Source organism: Oryx dammah, unplaced genomic scaffold (genome assembly GCF_014754425.2).
Source record: "Oryx dammah isolate SB20612 unplaced genomic scaffold, SCBI_Odam_1.1 HiC_scaffold_4, whole genome shotgun sequence".
Classification (NCBI taxonomy): domain Eukaryota; kingdom Metazoa; phylum Chordata; class Mammalia; order Artiodactyla; family Bovidae; genus Oryx; species Oryx dammah.
The window spans coordinates 87753557-87771239 of NW_024070188.1; the positions used below are offsets into that span (position 1 = coordinate 87753557).

A 17683-nucleotide genomic window follows, 5' to 3' on the forward strand; every position below is an offset into this window, starting at 1 on the left:
GAGAAAAGTGACGTGAGATTTGTTCTCCGATCTCCCGTGGGGCTGCCTGGAGTTTAAACCCCTTTTTCTGCAGCAGCCTCAGCATCTCAGCGTACACTGAGCAAACGGACCTGGTTCCGGGACACTCAGCCCCACCTCCCCGTGCCCCGGCCCCTCCGCTCCACCGGATCTCGTTCACCCTTCCCTGGATACCTCCCTCTAGGCTGGCCTGCAGGCGCCTTGGGGCACGGGAAGGCGGGTATGTTTCCACCAGCATCACTTTCTGGAGGAGGGCAGGATGCCGTCACCATGGCGACAACAACTCAGTCCGGGGGGGCCCCGGGAGTGATGGGTGATGGCCGCCTGGGGCTGGGGTGGGGGACGTGCAGGGGCTGAGGACTTGGCGGGGGGTCGGAGGACCCCAGATTTCTGCAGCAGGTGAGAGCTGTCCCTGAGCACGCCTGGGTCCCTGCCGCCTCCAGGCTGCGCCTGGGAAATACCGAGAAAGGGATGCGTCGATTTTCCAGTTGCTGAAGTGACGGCGGTGTGAAAACCAGCACCTTCCTTACACAGCTGACCTCACCGCCCATCACCGCGGGCCCAGCCTGCAGGGAGGAAGGCGGACACTTAGAAACAGCCCCCGGCGGTTTGTTTGTGTGCCGTCTCCACCACTGCTCCTCAGACACACGGGCTTCTTGTCCATCTGAGCGACAGCGCTGCAGTAAGAGCACCTGGGGTCAGCTGGCAAGGTTGTACTCCCCAGATTCCGAGGGGCGCTCTGGGGCAGTACAGACGCTGAGTCAGAGCTCGGAGCAGGGCCCGGGTGACTGATGCGAAGTCTGCAGCGGGGCACCGGGCTGACTGAGGTGCAGGCATCAAGGGGTGCAGGGAGCAGGAGGGCGCACGGCCCCTCAGGAAGGGTCCTCCATGGGCTGGAGCCCCCTTAGCTTCACAGGCTGAGCCAGGCCGGTGGGTTAGGATCAGAACCAAGTGCCTGCAGCCAGGCTCGCGGGACCACTGCGGGCAAAAGTCTTCCCAAGGAGAGCCCCGGACTTGGGGAAGGGGGAGGTCGGGACTGTGTGCATTAATTATTAACCAATTAATATTAATTATGGATTTTATTTGGAGAAGGAAATGGCACCCCACTCCAGTACCCTCGCCTGGAAAATCCAATGGACAGAGAAGCCTAGTAGGCTACAGTCCATGGGGTCGCAAAGAGTCAGACACGACTGAGTGACTTCACTCACTTTCACTTATGGATTTTATTGCACAAATTCCCTACTTCCTATGAAACGCGTTTTCTTCATTGGCAGAATGAGGAAATTGTAATAAATTGTAATAAAGACTAAAAATGCAACGATTAAGCTTTTCCAAACTGGGTTTTCCTGATGGATGAACTAAATGACCGGAAATATTTTATCCTTTGTGCACTTGTGTACCGTACTTGTGGTTAAAAGGCCCTGATCTTTATTTCCCTTTTAACTTCACTCTTGCCGAAATTACACTTTTGATTGGGAAACACATTCACACACATATATATCTTTCGCCAACCAAAAAGCTTTATTTTGGCAAGGGTGAAGCTAAAAGGAAAATTCTACTTTTCTTGTCTTTTCTATTTTGTGGTGTTTGGGTCCTTTTAAATAAATTTTTTGCCAAACTCAAGGTTACTAAGATTGTTTCTTCTGTTCTCTTCTAGAAGTTACATAGTTTTATCTATTACCTTTGGGTCTAGGACTTGTTTCAAATTGATGCTTCAAATGGTGTGAAGGGGTTTATATTTTTGCTTTTGTTTTTAGGTGGCTACCAGTTGTCCCAGAACCATTCATTGAGGAGATTAGCTCTGAATTCCCATTGCACCTTTGTCAACTAACTAGCTTCATGGATCTATTTTTATAGTTTCTATTCAATTTATCTTTTTCTATCTTTATGCCAATATCACACAGCTTTGATTAATGTAGTTTTATAACATGTCTTGAGATCACCCAAGATGGTGGAGGGCACTCATCTTCTCCTGCAAGAACTCCAAAATTACAACTCATTGCTGAACAACCACCGACAGGAGAATGTTGGATCCCACCAAAAGAAGATATCCCACATGCAAGGGCAAAGGAGAAGCCCCAGCAATACAGTAGGAGAGGCAAAATCGCATTTAGACTCAAACCCCATGCCCACCAGAGACGCTCAGAAGGCCCAAACAAAGCCTCATGCTCACAAGGAGACCCCACAGAGACTAAGCCAGACCTGCCTTTGAGTGTGAGAAAGGAGTTTATATTTTTGCTTTTAAGTGGCTACCAATTGTCCCAGAAGAGCGACTGAACTGAATAGATAATATGTCTTGAAATTATTTAGGATTTTGTCCTTTTTCAATGTCACTTTGACCATATTAGGTCATTTCCATTTAAAATTTACAGTTAGCTTTTCAACATCTAACAAAAAGGCCTGCTGGGACTTAACTGAAATTGCCTTGAATCTATGATTAAATATAATGAGAACCAGCATCTTAATGACATAGTCATCAATCTGTGAACATAGTATATCTCTCCGTTTATCTGAGATCATCGTATTCTCAGCAATGCTTTGGAGCAAGATATTACAGATAAGATAAATGTCCATAATTAGGTAATTTTGCGATGCATCCTTGTTATATCAGTAAGAGACAAGTATTACTAGCCAAGATAGCTCAAATTACAGTAGATTATAAAGAATGGAGTTTTTAAATTAATTTTAATTGGAGACTAATTACTTTACAGTATTGTGGTGGCTTTTGCCATACATTGACATGAATCAGCCATGGGTGTACATGTGTCCCCCATCCTGAACCCGCTTCCCACCTCCCTCCCCATCCCATCCCTCTGGGTCATCCCAGTGCACCAGCCCTGAGCGCCCTGTCTCATGCATCGAACCTGGACTGGCGATCTTTTGCACATATGGTAATATACATGTTTCAGTGCTATTCTCTCAAATCATCCCACCCTCGCCTTCTCCCACAGAGTCCAAAAGTCTGTTCTTCACATCTGTGTCTCTTTTGCTGTCTTACATATAAGGTCAGTGTTACCATCTTTCTAAAGAATGGAGTTTAATTTTCTCTAATTTATAAATCCTGAAGGAGTTATTTCAAGGTTTGTATGGAAGACCCAGGATGTCTTAACTGACCCAGGTCCTTCTATATTTCTTCTCTATCAATCTTATCTCCAGGTCCTTCTATATTTCTCCCCTGTCAATCTTATCTCCAGTTGAGTTCAGTTCAGTCGCTCAGTCGTGTCCGACTCTTTGAAACCCCATGAATCGCAGCACGCCAGGCCTCCCTGTCCATCACCATCTCCCGGAGTTCACTCAGACTCACATCCATCGAGGCCGTGATGCCATCCAGCCATCTCATCCTCGGTTGTCCCCTTCTCCTCCTGCCCCCAATCCCTCCCAGCATCAGAGTCTTTTCCAATGAGTCAACTCTTCACATGAGGTGGCCAGAGTACTGGAGTTTCAGCTTCAGCATCAGTCCTTCCATTGAACACCCAGGACTGATCTCCTTTAGAATGGACTGGTTGGATCTCCTTGCAGTCCAAGGGACTCTCAAGAGTCTTCTCCAACACCACAGTTCAAAAGCATCAGTTCTTTGGTGCTCAGCCTTCTTCACAGTCCAACTCTCACATCCATACATGACCACTGGAAAAACCATAGCCTTGACTAGACGGACCTTAGTCGGCAAAGTAATGTCTCTGCTTTTGAATATGCTATCTAGGTTGGTCATAACTTTTCTTCCAAGGGGTAAGCATCTTTTAATTTCATGGCTGCAGTCACCATCTGCAGTGATTTTGGAGCCCCCAAAAATAAAGTCTAACACTGTTTCCACTGTTTCCCCGTCTATTTCCCATGAAGTGATGGGACCGGATGCCATGATCTTCGTTTTCTGAATGTTGAGCTTTAAGCCAACTTTTTCGCTCTCCTCTTTCACTTTCATCAAGAGGCTTTTTAGCTCCTCTTCACTTTCTGCCATAAGGGTGGTGTCATCTGCATGTCTGAGGTTATTGATATTTCTCCTGGCAATCTTGATTCCAGCTTGTGTTTCTTCCAGCCCAGCATTTCTCATGATGTACTCTGCATATAAGTTAAATAAGCAGGGTGACAATATATAGCCTTGACGTACTCCTTTTCCTATTTGGAACCAGTCTGTTGTTCCATGTCCAGTTCTAACTGTTGCTTCCTGACCTGCATACAGATTTCTCAAGAGGCAGGTCAGGTGGTCTGGTATTCCCATCTCTTTCAGAATTTTCCACAGTTTATTGTGATCCACACAGTCAAAGGCTTTGGCATAGTCAATAAAGCAGAAATAGGTCCTTCTGTATTTCTCCCTGTCCGTCTTATCAAGGTTTCCGTCTGGGGTCAAGGAGACTGCTGGACCTACCGTCAGTTTGTCCGCACACAGACAAACACAGATACTCAGATGAGGACGGTGCTGGGAGCAAAACTGCTTACGACACAGTGGAGAAGTTTAGGGCACAATCAGAAGCAAGTAAAACAGAGTGCACGTGAATAATAATTCAAACAAAAGCAAAAGTGATTAATTCAATTGACAAGCACATAATGCATAATAAATGTATAGCACATCCCCAGACGGGGAACAAAAGCAACAGAGCTAATGTCAAACTACAAATTATACAGAAATATGCAAGAAGTTACAAGAAATTTCTGAAATATTCTGTAGATTGAAAAGCCCACAACAGCCATTGAAAAGCAAGGCACAATTTACTGAAAAGACCAGGACACAAGTTACTGAAAAGCAAAGTAAAGATGAAACTTTTAAACATCCAGACAAAAAAGACTAAGACTGTAGAAGTGAAGTATCAGACTGATTCCAAAATAACTCTGAGAAACATTCCATCCATTCATGGAGAAATACCTACAGATTTCCAGAGAAAGAATGTGACTGATAAATTTTCTACCAAGCAGGTGTGTTAGTCACTCAGTCGTGTCTGACTCTTTGTGACCCTATGGGCTGTAGCCCACCAGGTTCCTCTGTTCATGGCATTCTCCAGGCAAGAATATTGGCGTGGGTTGCCATTTCCTTCTCCACCCAAGCCAAAGTATCATTTAAATATAAAAAGACACAATAGGAAGTATAAAGTAACTGCTGGAAGAAAATACTTACACAATTGTCCAGCTTACTAGAAGTATAAAAAAACAAACACAGATGGGTTTAGTGGAAAACATGTTTTCAATAAGCAATAAAAATGGTTACTTGTTGTTGTTCAATCACTAAGTCCTGCCTGATCCTTTGTGCCCCCATGGACTGCAGCACACCAGGCTTCCCTGTTCACTGTCTCTGAAGCTTGCTCAAATCATGTCCATTGAGTCGCTGATGCCATCCAATCATCTCATCCTCTGCCGCCCCCTTCTCCTCCTGTCCTTAATCTTTCCCAACATCAGGGTCTTTTCCAGTGAGTTGGCTCTTCTCATCAGGTGACCAAAGTACTGGAGCTTCAACATCAGTCCTTCCAGTGAATATTCAGGGTTGATTTCCTTTAGGATTGAGTGGTTTGATCTGGCAGTCCAAGGGACTCTCAGGAGTCTTCTCCAACACCACAACGGGAAATCATCAATTTTTGGCGCTCAGCCTTCCTTATGGTCCAACTCTCACATGTACACGACTACTAGAAAAACCATGGCTTTGACTAGATGGACTTTTGTTGGCAAAGTAATGTCTCTGCTTTTTAATACGCTGTCTAGGTTTGTCATAACTTTTCTTCCAAGGAGGAACTGTCTTTTAATTTCATCACTGCAGTCATTGTCCGCAATGATTTTGGAGCCCAAGAAAATAAAATCTGCCATTGTTTCCATTCTTTCCCCATCTATTTGCCATGGAGGGATGCCATGATCTTAGTTTTATGAATGTTGAGTTTTATGCCAGCTTTTTCACTCTCCTCTTTCACCTTCATCAAGAGGCTCTTTAGTTCCTGTTCAATTTGTGCCATAAGGGTAGTATTATCTGCATATCTGAAGTCATTGATATTTCTCCAGACAACCTTGATTCTAGCCTGTGCTTCATCAAGCCTGGAACATTAAAAATCATGACAAAATACTTTTATCCTCCATAGCAATAAATGAAATTAAACTAATCTCATTTTTAAAATGTGTGTGTGTGTGAGTCGCTCAGTTGTGCCTGACTCTTTGTGATCCCATGAACTGTAGCCTGCCAGGCTCCTCCGCCCATGGGATTCTCCAGGCAAGAATACTGGAGTGGATTGCCATTCCCTTCTCAGACTCTCAAATTAGATCAAAAGGGAACCCTAGCATGAAATATAGAAAAAACTAAAAAATAAAATCACCTAAAACAAAGCTCACCTGAGTGAGAAGCTGGTAATGACTTTGCCTGAGAAATGGGACCACTGTCCACAGTGAGACAATGACTTTCTTTTCCACGGATGACACTCTATATAAAAGGGTCTCGATTTAGTGTTTTCAAGAACTGGGAAGATACAGTCAGCTAGTTAAACAAGAACTGCACAACTGGTATTGATGGGACCTATCTGTAAAAGGCATTTAAATTCAAATTATTTTTAAAACTAGGTGACAAAATGAAATATTTCTGCAAGTGGATACACAGGTCAAGAGTTTCTGATCCTAGTATTCTTACTTAAGGGAAAAAAAGTGTTTACATAGGAGGTAAAGTGAGGAAGTCAAAATACGGTTGCCGTGATGGGGGAGGGCGGGAGAAAGTTCTGAAGGAGACAGTCTGGGTGGGGGGCAGTGGTTGTGGCAGAGCCGGCAGGGCCAGGAAGGTCAGCAGGGGTGGGCTGTGCAGAGGGCAGAGGGCAGTGGGCAGCACATCTTAGCACTGTGGTCACTGAAGCCACCACACCCATCCCATTACACGGAGAGCTGCATATCGTTGCTTCTTCATCCACCACTGTGCTCTGTACTTGCAAGAGAGACTGCCTGGAGTCACAGGAAATCACCAGCTTTGGAGCCAGATGACCACGGACTCAATCCCGGCCAGCTACAGCCACCCACGTCCACAACAGCTCTGCTCTCTGGCTTCTCCTGAATACATTAAAATCTGTGAGATATTGAGGGCAGTGTTACAGAACTCGACGTTTATCCTTAGGACCAAACATCGGGCAAAGTGCAAGCCTCAGCCCCTGGGATGCTGGCCAGCATCCTCTCTCCCAGGGGCCCCAGCTCATGTCCCTCCTACTGTGTCTCCGTCTTCACTTTTCATAGCTTTCCAGTTGCAAGACTTTCCTTCAACCAGGTAAAGCATCGAGAACAAGGGCCCCTACGCACTTGTGCACAGTTGCCTTTGCAAGTTGCTAAATCAGCTATTTGTCTGAGGAGCCCTGCAGCCAGATCTGTTTACCCGCGCGAAGACCCAGCGTTCAAGAGCACACACGGCTTCTGTTTGTCTCCTCTGGAGGGAATGTTCTCAGAGCCGGGGCCGCAATAAGCCGAGTCATATATCATCCCGCTCCCTTTGACATGTTTGGTCCGTGGCCACCCACCCACACCCAAAAAGAAGAGTCCACACTGCCAGTCACATCTAATTAAAAGTTACAGGACCCGGGGGTGTTTTGGAAACAAACGAAAAACTCATTCTGAAGAGTTCTAACTCAACGCATTTTCTTCCTAAAAATTCCATCGGAAACTTTTTCATGAGTCGCCACCAGGACATGAAGCAAAGTATGCAGACCAGTGCCAGCTTTGATGCGGGAGAATTTCAGATCCGCCCAAGTTCCAATTAGAAAGCAACCATTAGGTGCCCGGCCACCTGGCCATCCACAGAGGGTAACCTGGGGTGCAGCTACTTGGCTGTGCTCATCACCCCGCCTGAGAACACACGGAAAGCAGCGGCCAAAGTACCTGTGACCTCACCTCCAGGAAGCTGGAAACCCATCTCAGTGAATATGAATCCATCACATCCTCAGGAGATTTAAAATCTTTTCTGTGAAATTCAGTGTTATGCACTGGAAATTGTCTTCAGATGCATTATCCATGGCCTTAAGCCAACATGATGAAGAAATAAGCCAAACAATTTTCAGAATAATACCTTAAACTTAGGTGCATAAGAAATTTTTTGAGCAATTGAGCTGTGTCATCCTGTTTGAAACATACACTGTCATACTATAAAGAGTTTGCTATTTAAAAATAATGCAGAATGACTTTTTAAAAATGTTTTGATTTTATACTGGAGTACAGCCAAATTAACAGCGTTGTGATAGTTTCAGGTGGACAGCAAAGGGACTCAGGCACACACACACATGTACCCATTCTCCCCGAAACTCCCCTCCCATCCAGGCTGCCACATAACACCGAGCAGAGTTCCCTGTGCTGCACAGCAGGATGACTTTTAAAATGGCTAATCTAATAACTCAGTTTTAATTCAGTCACCCTAGGTAAGAGGGAGCGCACCACATGGCAGCCATCTTGCCCCTGCAAGCATCCCAGGCATGAAGTCATGGGAGGACCACAGGCGTTAGAGACCGCCAGCGTTCCGTTAATTACGGCAACTTGGACAAGTGTCTGAAAACTCCAAAAAATGTCAGACCAGAAACACAGGGTTATGTCCTTGCTGCCGCATGTGTACCCATTGCAGGGACAGATCGCGAGGGGAGGGCTCTTCCCTGTCCAGCCTAAGACTGGCCTGTGGATTCCCTTTGCCCCCTCTGATTCTCTGACGTTCACATCCGGAACTGGCAGGCAGGCTGTACTGTAGAGGTCCCATGCTTCTGCTGCTAAACTGCACGTAGGAACAGTGCTCCCCCGTGGGCTGGTGCGGAGGTAAGCTGAGAACACGCTGCTGGGTATAATCCCTGGCACAGAGTAAGCGAGTCTGTGGATGTGAGCTATGAGGATCACGTTGTTTCAAGGTCCCGTCCAGTTTTTTGAAGGGTCAATATCTGTGATACAAACAGAAAATGAAGGTGTGGAAGAGATGCTATGAAAGAACAGAAGGGGAGACTACCCACATCATGGAAAGAAACAAATTCTGATCAAGCTGGAAGACGTGAGGGGAGTAACTACTAAAAACAGTTTATCCTTCTAAACTTAGTGTTCTTCCATATGAGACTATTAGTTACAACTGAGACCATCATGGGGCTTCCCTGGTGGCTCAGACAGTAAAGAGTCTGCCTGCAGTGCAGGACACCTGGGTTCTATCCCTGGGTCAGGAAGATTCCGCAGAGGAGGGCATGGCAACCCACTCCAGTACTCTTGCCTGGAGAATCCCATGGACAGAGGAGCCTGGTGGACTACAGTCCATGGGGTCTCAAAGAGTCAGACATGACTGAGGAACTAACACTAACCAAGGCCATTATGCTAATATATTTCTTTGCAAAATTTACAGAGTTGGAGAAGGCAATGGCACCCCACTCCAGTACTCTTGCCTGGAAAATCCCATGGACGGAGGGGCCTGGTAGGCTGCATGCAGTCCATGGAGTCACAAAGAGTCGGAAACGACTGAGCGACTTCACTTTCACTTTTCACTTTCATGCATTGGAGAAGGAAATGGCAACCCACTCCAGTGTTCTTGCCTGGAGAATCCCGGGGACGGCGGAGCCTGGTGGGCTGCCGTCTATGGGGTCGCACACAGTCGGACACGACTGAAGTGACTTAGCAGCAGCAGCAGCAGTGGACACATTTCCTAAACCAAAAATTGAAGCACAGAATTAAGTGATGGCCCAAAATCGTTTATTTCTGATAGTGCAGTAAACTAAAATCTGCAACAAGAAGCTCCTGTTTCATGAGCGCCTGCGATGTTTCTAACACAAGCTTTTTAAGGTGCAATTAATTTCTGCTTTTAAATACTCTCAAGATGACATTCTTTTGAAAATGACAAAACTAGGTTATTTCTAATTCTAAAATAATTTAAGTGTGCTCTTTCTTTAATTTCTTTTCAATATATTGACTAGCAATTATTTCTAAAAACATCTCAGAAACATCCTTAGTTCACAAAACATTGCTCTTTGGAGATTGTTTTGAGGGTATGGAATTTCCTCAAAATATTTTCCCTAAAATGAAGTTAAGTGTTAAAACAAGTTTCATGATTGCCAATTGTTTTTATAAGAGACACTTTATAAAGGTCAAACGTCCGTCATGGTTCAACCACAGCTAATTATCCCTGTCCAAAAACAAGGTTTTAGAAGCTCTGAAATACTTTCTTCAAAAACATGTCCTGCTGAGTCAGAACACACACTGCCTGCTGGGTTCCAGTCCGCCGCCCATCAATCACTGGGACCAGAGGAATTTTCCTCAACGCTGTCTGAACTATGTGTTTTTCCTGATGAGAAAATTCTCCTACATAGGTGAGGAATGGCGTTCATTTCCACACCGGGCTGCTAAGAACAGAGCTCACACAAAAAGCCTGGGTGGAGATGCTGCCTGCAGTTGAGAGCAAGACCGCACGGCCGGGGCCCCTGTGTATGCAGGCTTCAGGGAAGCCCCGATTCCCACCAGAGAGAGGTCAGAGCGCTGGGTCTGCTCTTGTCGCTGTCCGATGAATCAACAAAAATGATTTTAACAAAATCTTGACCTTTGACGAGAAAGTGGCATGTCCAAATATCGCCATAGAAATGGTACATCCACATTATGAGTTGTTTAGTCGCGAAGAAGTGTCCAACTCTGCGACCCCATGAACTGCAGGAAGTTGCTTAAAAGAACATGACTTAGTAAGAAATACCCTGGCAGCCCTTTCTGGGCTGGAGGAAATTATCTGAAGAGCAAGGTCATGAAAGAAATCTGTTCTACACCTCATGTAATTTTTCAAACCATTTTTGGTCTGTCTTCTAACATGTTATTAAGCAACATTACTAAGTAGAAAATAAGGCAGAATTTTCACTTCCAGAAAATTAGAGATAAGTTCAACGCCACGAAAAGGGATGAGAATGAAGCTATAATACATGGTACCATCTGAGCAGGTGCACGGACAAGCGTTATATTGATAATGGTGTTATTCATGAAGGACCCTGAAAAATACCCCCTTGGTCACCACCTCACTCATGTTGTATTGGAAATTCCACTTCCTAGAGAAACTTGAGTTTTCTGCACATTTGCTCACTACTCAGCCCTCATTCCTTGCCTACCACTACTACAGAGGTTATAGAAGCAATTTGTGGAGCTTTTCTCAGCCTCCTAAGAAGCAGCCGCCTAAGGACATAGTTCTGGGAATGAAACTCAGATAGCGGCTCAGGGATGTTTTTCCTTCTTTCTTCCTGCTTGAAACATGGCTGGGGGCCTGGAAATGTAGCAGCCCCTCAGAAAGGTGTAAACAGAAGGGTCAAGTTCAAGGTGGCAGAGATCGTGGAGCAGAGAAAAGAATCTGGGTTTCTGTGAGCAACATGAAGCCTCACTGTAAATCCCGGATTTCCTCTCCAGCTTCTCATTATGTGATGTCAAGAAGGTCCCAGCTTTACCCGGGACTATTAAAGGTTTGTGGTTTTTGCAAAACTCATTCCAGTCTTGAATATAAATAAATTCTAATCAGAGCTTCAGATCCCTTATATATTAAATCAAGTAGAAATATCCCTTGAGCCATGTGGACTTAGAGTGTTGATGGGCTGCATGGAAGAATCTGGAGTGACGGGCGTATCGACATTCTCCCTACCTGCAGACTGCTTGCCTAGATTTCAGAGCAATAGTGCTGCAGGGCTCAGGACTGAGACGCCACCTTGTATCTGACTGCAAGCACGAGTATCTGCACCGTGCAGCCAAGGACCTGCAGAAGCAGATTTCCATGCTGGCCGAAGAGCCAGGTGTGAGGGGCTTGAGCCAGGGACAAGGTGTTAACTGTCGCTGTGTATTACAGTGAGGGCTTCCCAGGTGGCTCAGGGTAAAGAATCTGCCTGCAACGCAGGACACACGGGAGACTTGGGTTCGATCCCTGGGTCAAGAAGACCCCTTGGAAAAGGAAATGGCAACCACTCCAATATTCTTGCCTGAGAAATCCATGGACAGGTTTAGTCCAGGCTACAGTCGATGGCAGCCTTTATTTTTGGGGGGCTCCAAAATCACTGCAGATGGTGACTGCAGCCATGAAATTAAAAGATGCTTCCTCCTTGGAAGAAAAGTTATGACCAACCTAGATAGCATATTGAAAAGCGGAGACATTACTTTGCCAACAAAGGTCCGTCTAGTCAAGGCTATGGTTTTCCCAGTGGTCATGTATGGATGTGAGAGTTGGACTGTGAAGAAGGCTGAGCACCAAAGAATTGATGCTTTTGAACTGTGGTGTTGGAGAAGACTCCCGAGAATCTCTTGGACTGCAAGGAGATCCAACCAGTCCATTCTGAAGGAGATCAGCCCTGGGGTTTCTTTGGAAGGAATGATGCTAAAGCTGAAACTCCAGTACTTTGGCCACTTCATGCAAAGAGTTGACTCATTGGAAAAGACTCTGATGCTGGGAGGGATTAGGGGCAGGAGGAGAAGGGGACGACCGAGGATGAGATGGCTGGATGGCATCACCGACTCAATGGACATAAGTCTGAGTGAACTCCGGGAGATGCTGATGGACAGGGAGGCCTGGCGTGCAGAAATTCATGGGGTCGCAAAGAGTCGGACACGACTGAGCGACTGAACTGAACTGAGCTGAACTGAACTGACAGTCGATGGGGCCACAAAGTTGGACACTGAACAACTGAGCACAGCACGGCACATTTTCAGAATGTTTCTCTCCCTCCCAGTGTCTGTACCTGAGGCAGAAGACAGATGTAAGAGTTTTTCAAATTGGAAAAAAAACAATTTTACTAAAAATTCTATCAGTCCCCAAAGGACAAACACATTTTTGGAGCTCTTCTCCCAGAGTGAAATACAAAAGCGAGAGGGCGCGCTCTCCCCGATATGCCAGCCGCATTTCACCTCTGCCACTGCAAACGTCCCAGGGCAGCCATGGGAACCTCTGGGCAGGGGCAGCTCCAGTGAAAGGCTTCGGTTTTCAGCCAGAGATGGCAACATGCAGATGCTCAATCCTTGGGTCAGGGGATCTGGAGTAGGAAATGGCACCCCGTTCCCGTTTTCTTGCCTAGAAAATCCCACGGACAGATGAGCCTGGAGGGCTATAGTCCACGGGGTCACAGAGTTGCACACAGCTACATATGGACAGAAAGCATGGTCCTACCCTCTCCTTTTGAAAGCTGGCCAGGAAAAAAGAAAACCTCATTTTATGTAGAGATGAGCAATGAAAAAACTAAACAGCTCAACATCTAAACATTTAAATTGGTGGCGGGTGGGGGGGGAGGGAATCAGAGGAAAGAAAATAGAAAGCATTTTGTAAATGAGTAACACATCAGAGGGGGTTTTGACTCTGGTTTAAATTAAAAAAAAAAAGTTATCTGAGACCATTGATTTTAACTTAACAAGAAAAGGGAGATAAGCTACAAAACGATAGCACTTGTTTAGAATTCTGAGGACACAAAAACACATAAGAAAGTGATGAGCTGTCCATAGGAGGGAAGACACCCAAGAAAGCACTCATCCATAGCAGAATGGTAAGGCCAGGGTGAATCTACCACGGATGAGGCTAAGAAGAAATAGTCAACGTTTTCACATCTGCACGTGAGATGGATAGAATCCTGGGAGCCCAAGTCTCAGATCCTTTCTGCACCGAACCACCAACCATTCTCCACGGGCCTCCACTGAGCGCTTGCCTGGGTGCTGAGAACAAAAGCTGATCAGAGAACAAGAGCTCAAAGGGAGCTCAGTCAGCTGCATGGGGCCTCACCCAGGTACAAGGAATCCCTTTCTGAAGTCCGGAGGGGCACAGAGAGCTGTGAACATTCCGTCTTAGGTGTTCTGAGTCTTTAGAGATGGCAGGGCAACAGCTCAGATGTGAAACAGCTGAGACAGCTTCTGGAACCACACCCATGTTCAAATCCCGTCCATCAGAATAAGTAAGCCAGCAGTGAACTGAATCACACAGAAACAGCAGCAAACCTCAGGCTGCCCTGAACTACAGATCACACTGAAATCCTTACCTCAGCCCAACAGAACAAGAGCTTGCCTCTGTTTGCTGGTATACATCTACTTTCAGTTCAGTTCAATTCAGTTGCTCAGTCGCGTCGGACTCTTTGAAACCCATGGACTGCAGCACGCCAGGCCTCCCTGTCAATCACCAACTTCTGGAGTCCACTTAAACTCATGTCCATTGAGTTGGTGATGCCATCCAACCATCTTATCCTCTGTCGTCCCCTTCTCCTCCTGCCCTCAATCTCTCCCAGCATCAGGGTCTTTTCCATCGAGTCAGTTCTTCACATCAGGTGGCCAAAGTATTGGAATTTCAGCTTCAACATCAGTCCTTCCAATGAACACCCAGGACTGATCTCCTTTAGGATGGACTAGTTGGATCTCCTTGCAGTCCAAGGGACTCTCAAGAGTCTTCTCCAACACCACAGTTCAAATGCATTAATTTTTCACTGTTCAGCCTTCTCTATAGTCCAACTCTCACATCCATACATGACTACTGGAAAAACCACAGGCCTGACTAGATGGACCTCTGTTGGAAAAGTAATGTCTCTGCTTTTTAATATGCTGTCTAGGTTGGTCATAACTTTTCTTCCAAGGATCAAGTGTCTTTTAATTTCATGGCTGCAGTCACCATCTGCACTGATTTTAGAGCCCAGAAAAATAAAACCAGCCACTGTTTCCCCATCTATTTGCCATGAAGTGATGGGACCAGATGCCATGATCTTAGTTTTCTGAATGTTGAGCTTTAAGCCAACTTTTTACTCTCCTCTTTCACTTTCATCAAGAGGCTCTTTAGTTCTTCAATTTCTGCCATAACGGTGGTGTCATGTGCATGTCTGAGGTTATTGATATTTCTCCCGGCAATCTTGATTCCAGCTTGTGCTTCATCCAGCCCAACATTTCACATGATGTACTCTGCATATAAGTTAAATACTCAGGGTAACAATATACAGCCTTGACGTACTTTCCCTATTTGGAACCAGTCTGTTGTTCCATGTCCAGTTCTAACTTTGCTTCCTGACCTGCACACAGATATCTCAAGAGGCAGGTCAGGTGGCCTAGTATTCCCATCTCTTTCAGAATCTTCCACAGTTTATTGTGATCCACACAGTCAAAGGCTTTGGCATAGTGAATAAGGCAGAAATAGATGTTTTTCTGGAACTCTCTTGCTTTTTTGATGATCCAACAGATGCCGGCAATTTGATCTCTGGTTCCTCTGCCTTTTCTAAAACCAGCTTGAACATCAGGGAGTTCACGGTTCACATATTGCTGAAGCCTGGCTTGGAGAATTTTGAGCATTACTTTACTAGCATGTGAGATGAGTGCAATTGTGTGGTAGTTTGAGCATTCTTTGGCATTGCCTTTCTTTGGGATTGGAATGAAAACTGACCTTTTCCCGTCCTGTGGCCACTGCTGAGTTTTCCAAATTTGCTGGCATATTGAGTGCAGCACTTTCACAGCATCATCTTTCAGGATTTGAAACAGCTCAACTGGAATTCCATCACCTCCACTAGCTTTGTTCATAGTGATGCTTTCTAAGGCCCACTTGATTTCCCATTCTAAGATGTCTGGCTCTAGGCGACTGATCACAGCATCATGGTTATCCGGGTCATGAAGATCTTTTTTGTACAGTTCTTCTGTGTATTTTTGCCACCTCTTCTTAATATCTTCTGCCTCTGTTAGGTCCCTACCATTTCTGTCCTTTATCGAGCCCATCTTAGCATGAAATGCTCCCTTGGTGTCTCTAATTTTCTTGAAAAGACCTCTAGTCTTTCCCGTTCTGTTCTTTTCCTCGATTTCTTTGTACTGATTGCTGATCATATACTTTAGTCTCTACTATTCTTTTCTACAAAAATACCCAGCAGAAAATCAAAAATTACAAGACATATAAAACAGTAGGAAAAGAAACTCATGTTTTTTTTTTAAAAAAAAAAAAGGAATCATTAGTAAGCTCAGTTTTAAATAGTTTTAAAGAGTCAGAGACTTTAAAATGGCTATGTTAAAAATGTGAAAGTGCACCGTGGGGAACGACTGCTTGTGTTCACATGGAACTCTGCTCGGTGTTACATGGCAGCCTGGATGGGAGGAGAGTCGGGGAGAATGGACATATACATGGCTCAGTCCCGTCACTGTTCACCTTCACCTGAAACCATCACAGCACTGTTTGTTAATCGGCTACAACCCAACACAAAATACAAGGTTTTAAAAAAGAAAAAGATAGCTTGTGTAAAGAGACAGCTAAAGTCAGCAGATAGATCACTAGAACTTAGGACCAATTTCTCAAATGCTAGATGCTAGAAATAAAACTTACTAGTAATAAATGAATCCTTAGATAGGCTCCCCACGTGGCCCCGTCCACCCACGAATGCAGGAGACACGGGTTCTGTTGCTGGGTTGGGAAGATTCACTGAAGGAGGAAATGGCAGTCCACTTCAGTGTTCTTGCCTGGAGAATCCCATGGACAGAGGAGCCTGAGGGGCTACAGTTCATAGGGTCGCAAAGAGTCAGACATGACGGAGCAATGGAGCACGACACACATTGATAGGTTTAATAGTAGATAGGATATTGCAAAGGAAAGACACAGTGAACTGAAGACAGATCCATGAAGAGTTCAAACTGAATAAAAAGGAAAAAAAAAAAAGTAGAGGCAATCTCCAGGATGTCTATAAAATTGGTGGTATTGGTACTGTCCCTGTGGGTCGTGTGGAGACTGGTGTTCTCAAACCTGGCATGGTGGTCACCTTTGCTCCAGTCAATGTAACAACTGAGGTGAGGTCTGTAGAAATGCACCATGAAGCACTGAGTGAAGCCCTTCCTGGGGACAGTGTGGGCTTCAATGTCAAGAACGTGTCTGTCAAAGATGTCCGTCGTGGCAGTGTGGCTGGTGACCGCAAAAATGATCCACCCATGGAAGCTGCTGGCTTCACAGCTCAGGTGATTGTTTTGAACCATCCAGGCCAGATCAGTGCTGGATATGCACCTGTGCTGGATTGTCACACAGCTCACATTGCTTGCAAGTTTGCTGAGCTGAAGGAGAAGATTGATCGTCGTTCTGGGAAAAAGCTGGAAGATGGCCCTAAATTCTTGAAATCTGGTGACGCTGCCATCGTTGATATGGTTCCTGGCAAGCCTATGTGTGTCGAGAGCTTCTCTGATTATCCTCCCCTGGGCCGTTTTGCTGTGCGTGACATGAGACAGACAGTCGCTGTGGGTGTCATCAAAGCAGTGGACAAGAAGGCAGCTGGAGCTGGCAAGGTCACCAAGTCTGCCCAGAAAGCTCAGAAGGCTAAATGAATATTATCCCCAATACCTGCCACCCCAGTCTTAATCAGTGGTGGAAGAACGATCTCAGAACTGTTTGTCTCAATTGGCCATTTAAGTTTAATAGTAAAAGACTGGTTAATGATAACAATGCATCGTAAAACCTTCAGAAGGAAAGGAGAATGTTTTTGTGGACCATATGTTTTGTGTGTGGCAGTTTAAGTTATTAGTTTTTAAAATCAGTACTTTTTAATGAAAACAACTTGACCAAAAATCTGTCACAGAATTTGAGACCCATTAAAAAAAGTTTAATGAGAAAAAAAAAAAAAAAGTAGAGGCAAAATCAGTCAGGAGCCCACAAAATTTGTGGGACAAGATCAAAAAGTCAAACATCAAACACGCAAATGACTGGAGTCCTAGAAGAAGAGGAGAGAGATAACGCCACAGAGAAAACCTGTCAAGGCACAATAGCTAAGAACATTCCCAAACTGGTGAA

General features: G+C 45.2%; 1 protein-coding gene across 1 annotated transcript; it reads left to right on the top strand.

Annotated features, from left to right (window-relative positions):
* The first annotated feature begins 288 nt into the window (after window positions 1-288).
* LOC120862686 (elongation factor 1-alpha 1-like) lies at window positions 289-17461 on the top strand. The gene is made up of 2 exons (XM_040238760.1): window positions 289-353; window positions 16572-17461. The coding sequence occupies exons 1-2, from the start codon at window positions 289-291 to the stop codon at window positions 17218-17220; spliced, it is 714 nt and encodes a 237-aa protein (XP_040094694.1). The 3' UTR covers window positions 17221-17461.
* Window positions 17462-17683: the final 222 nt, after the last annotated feature.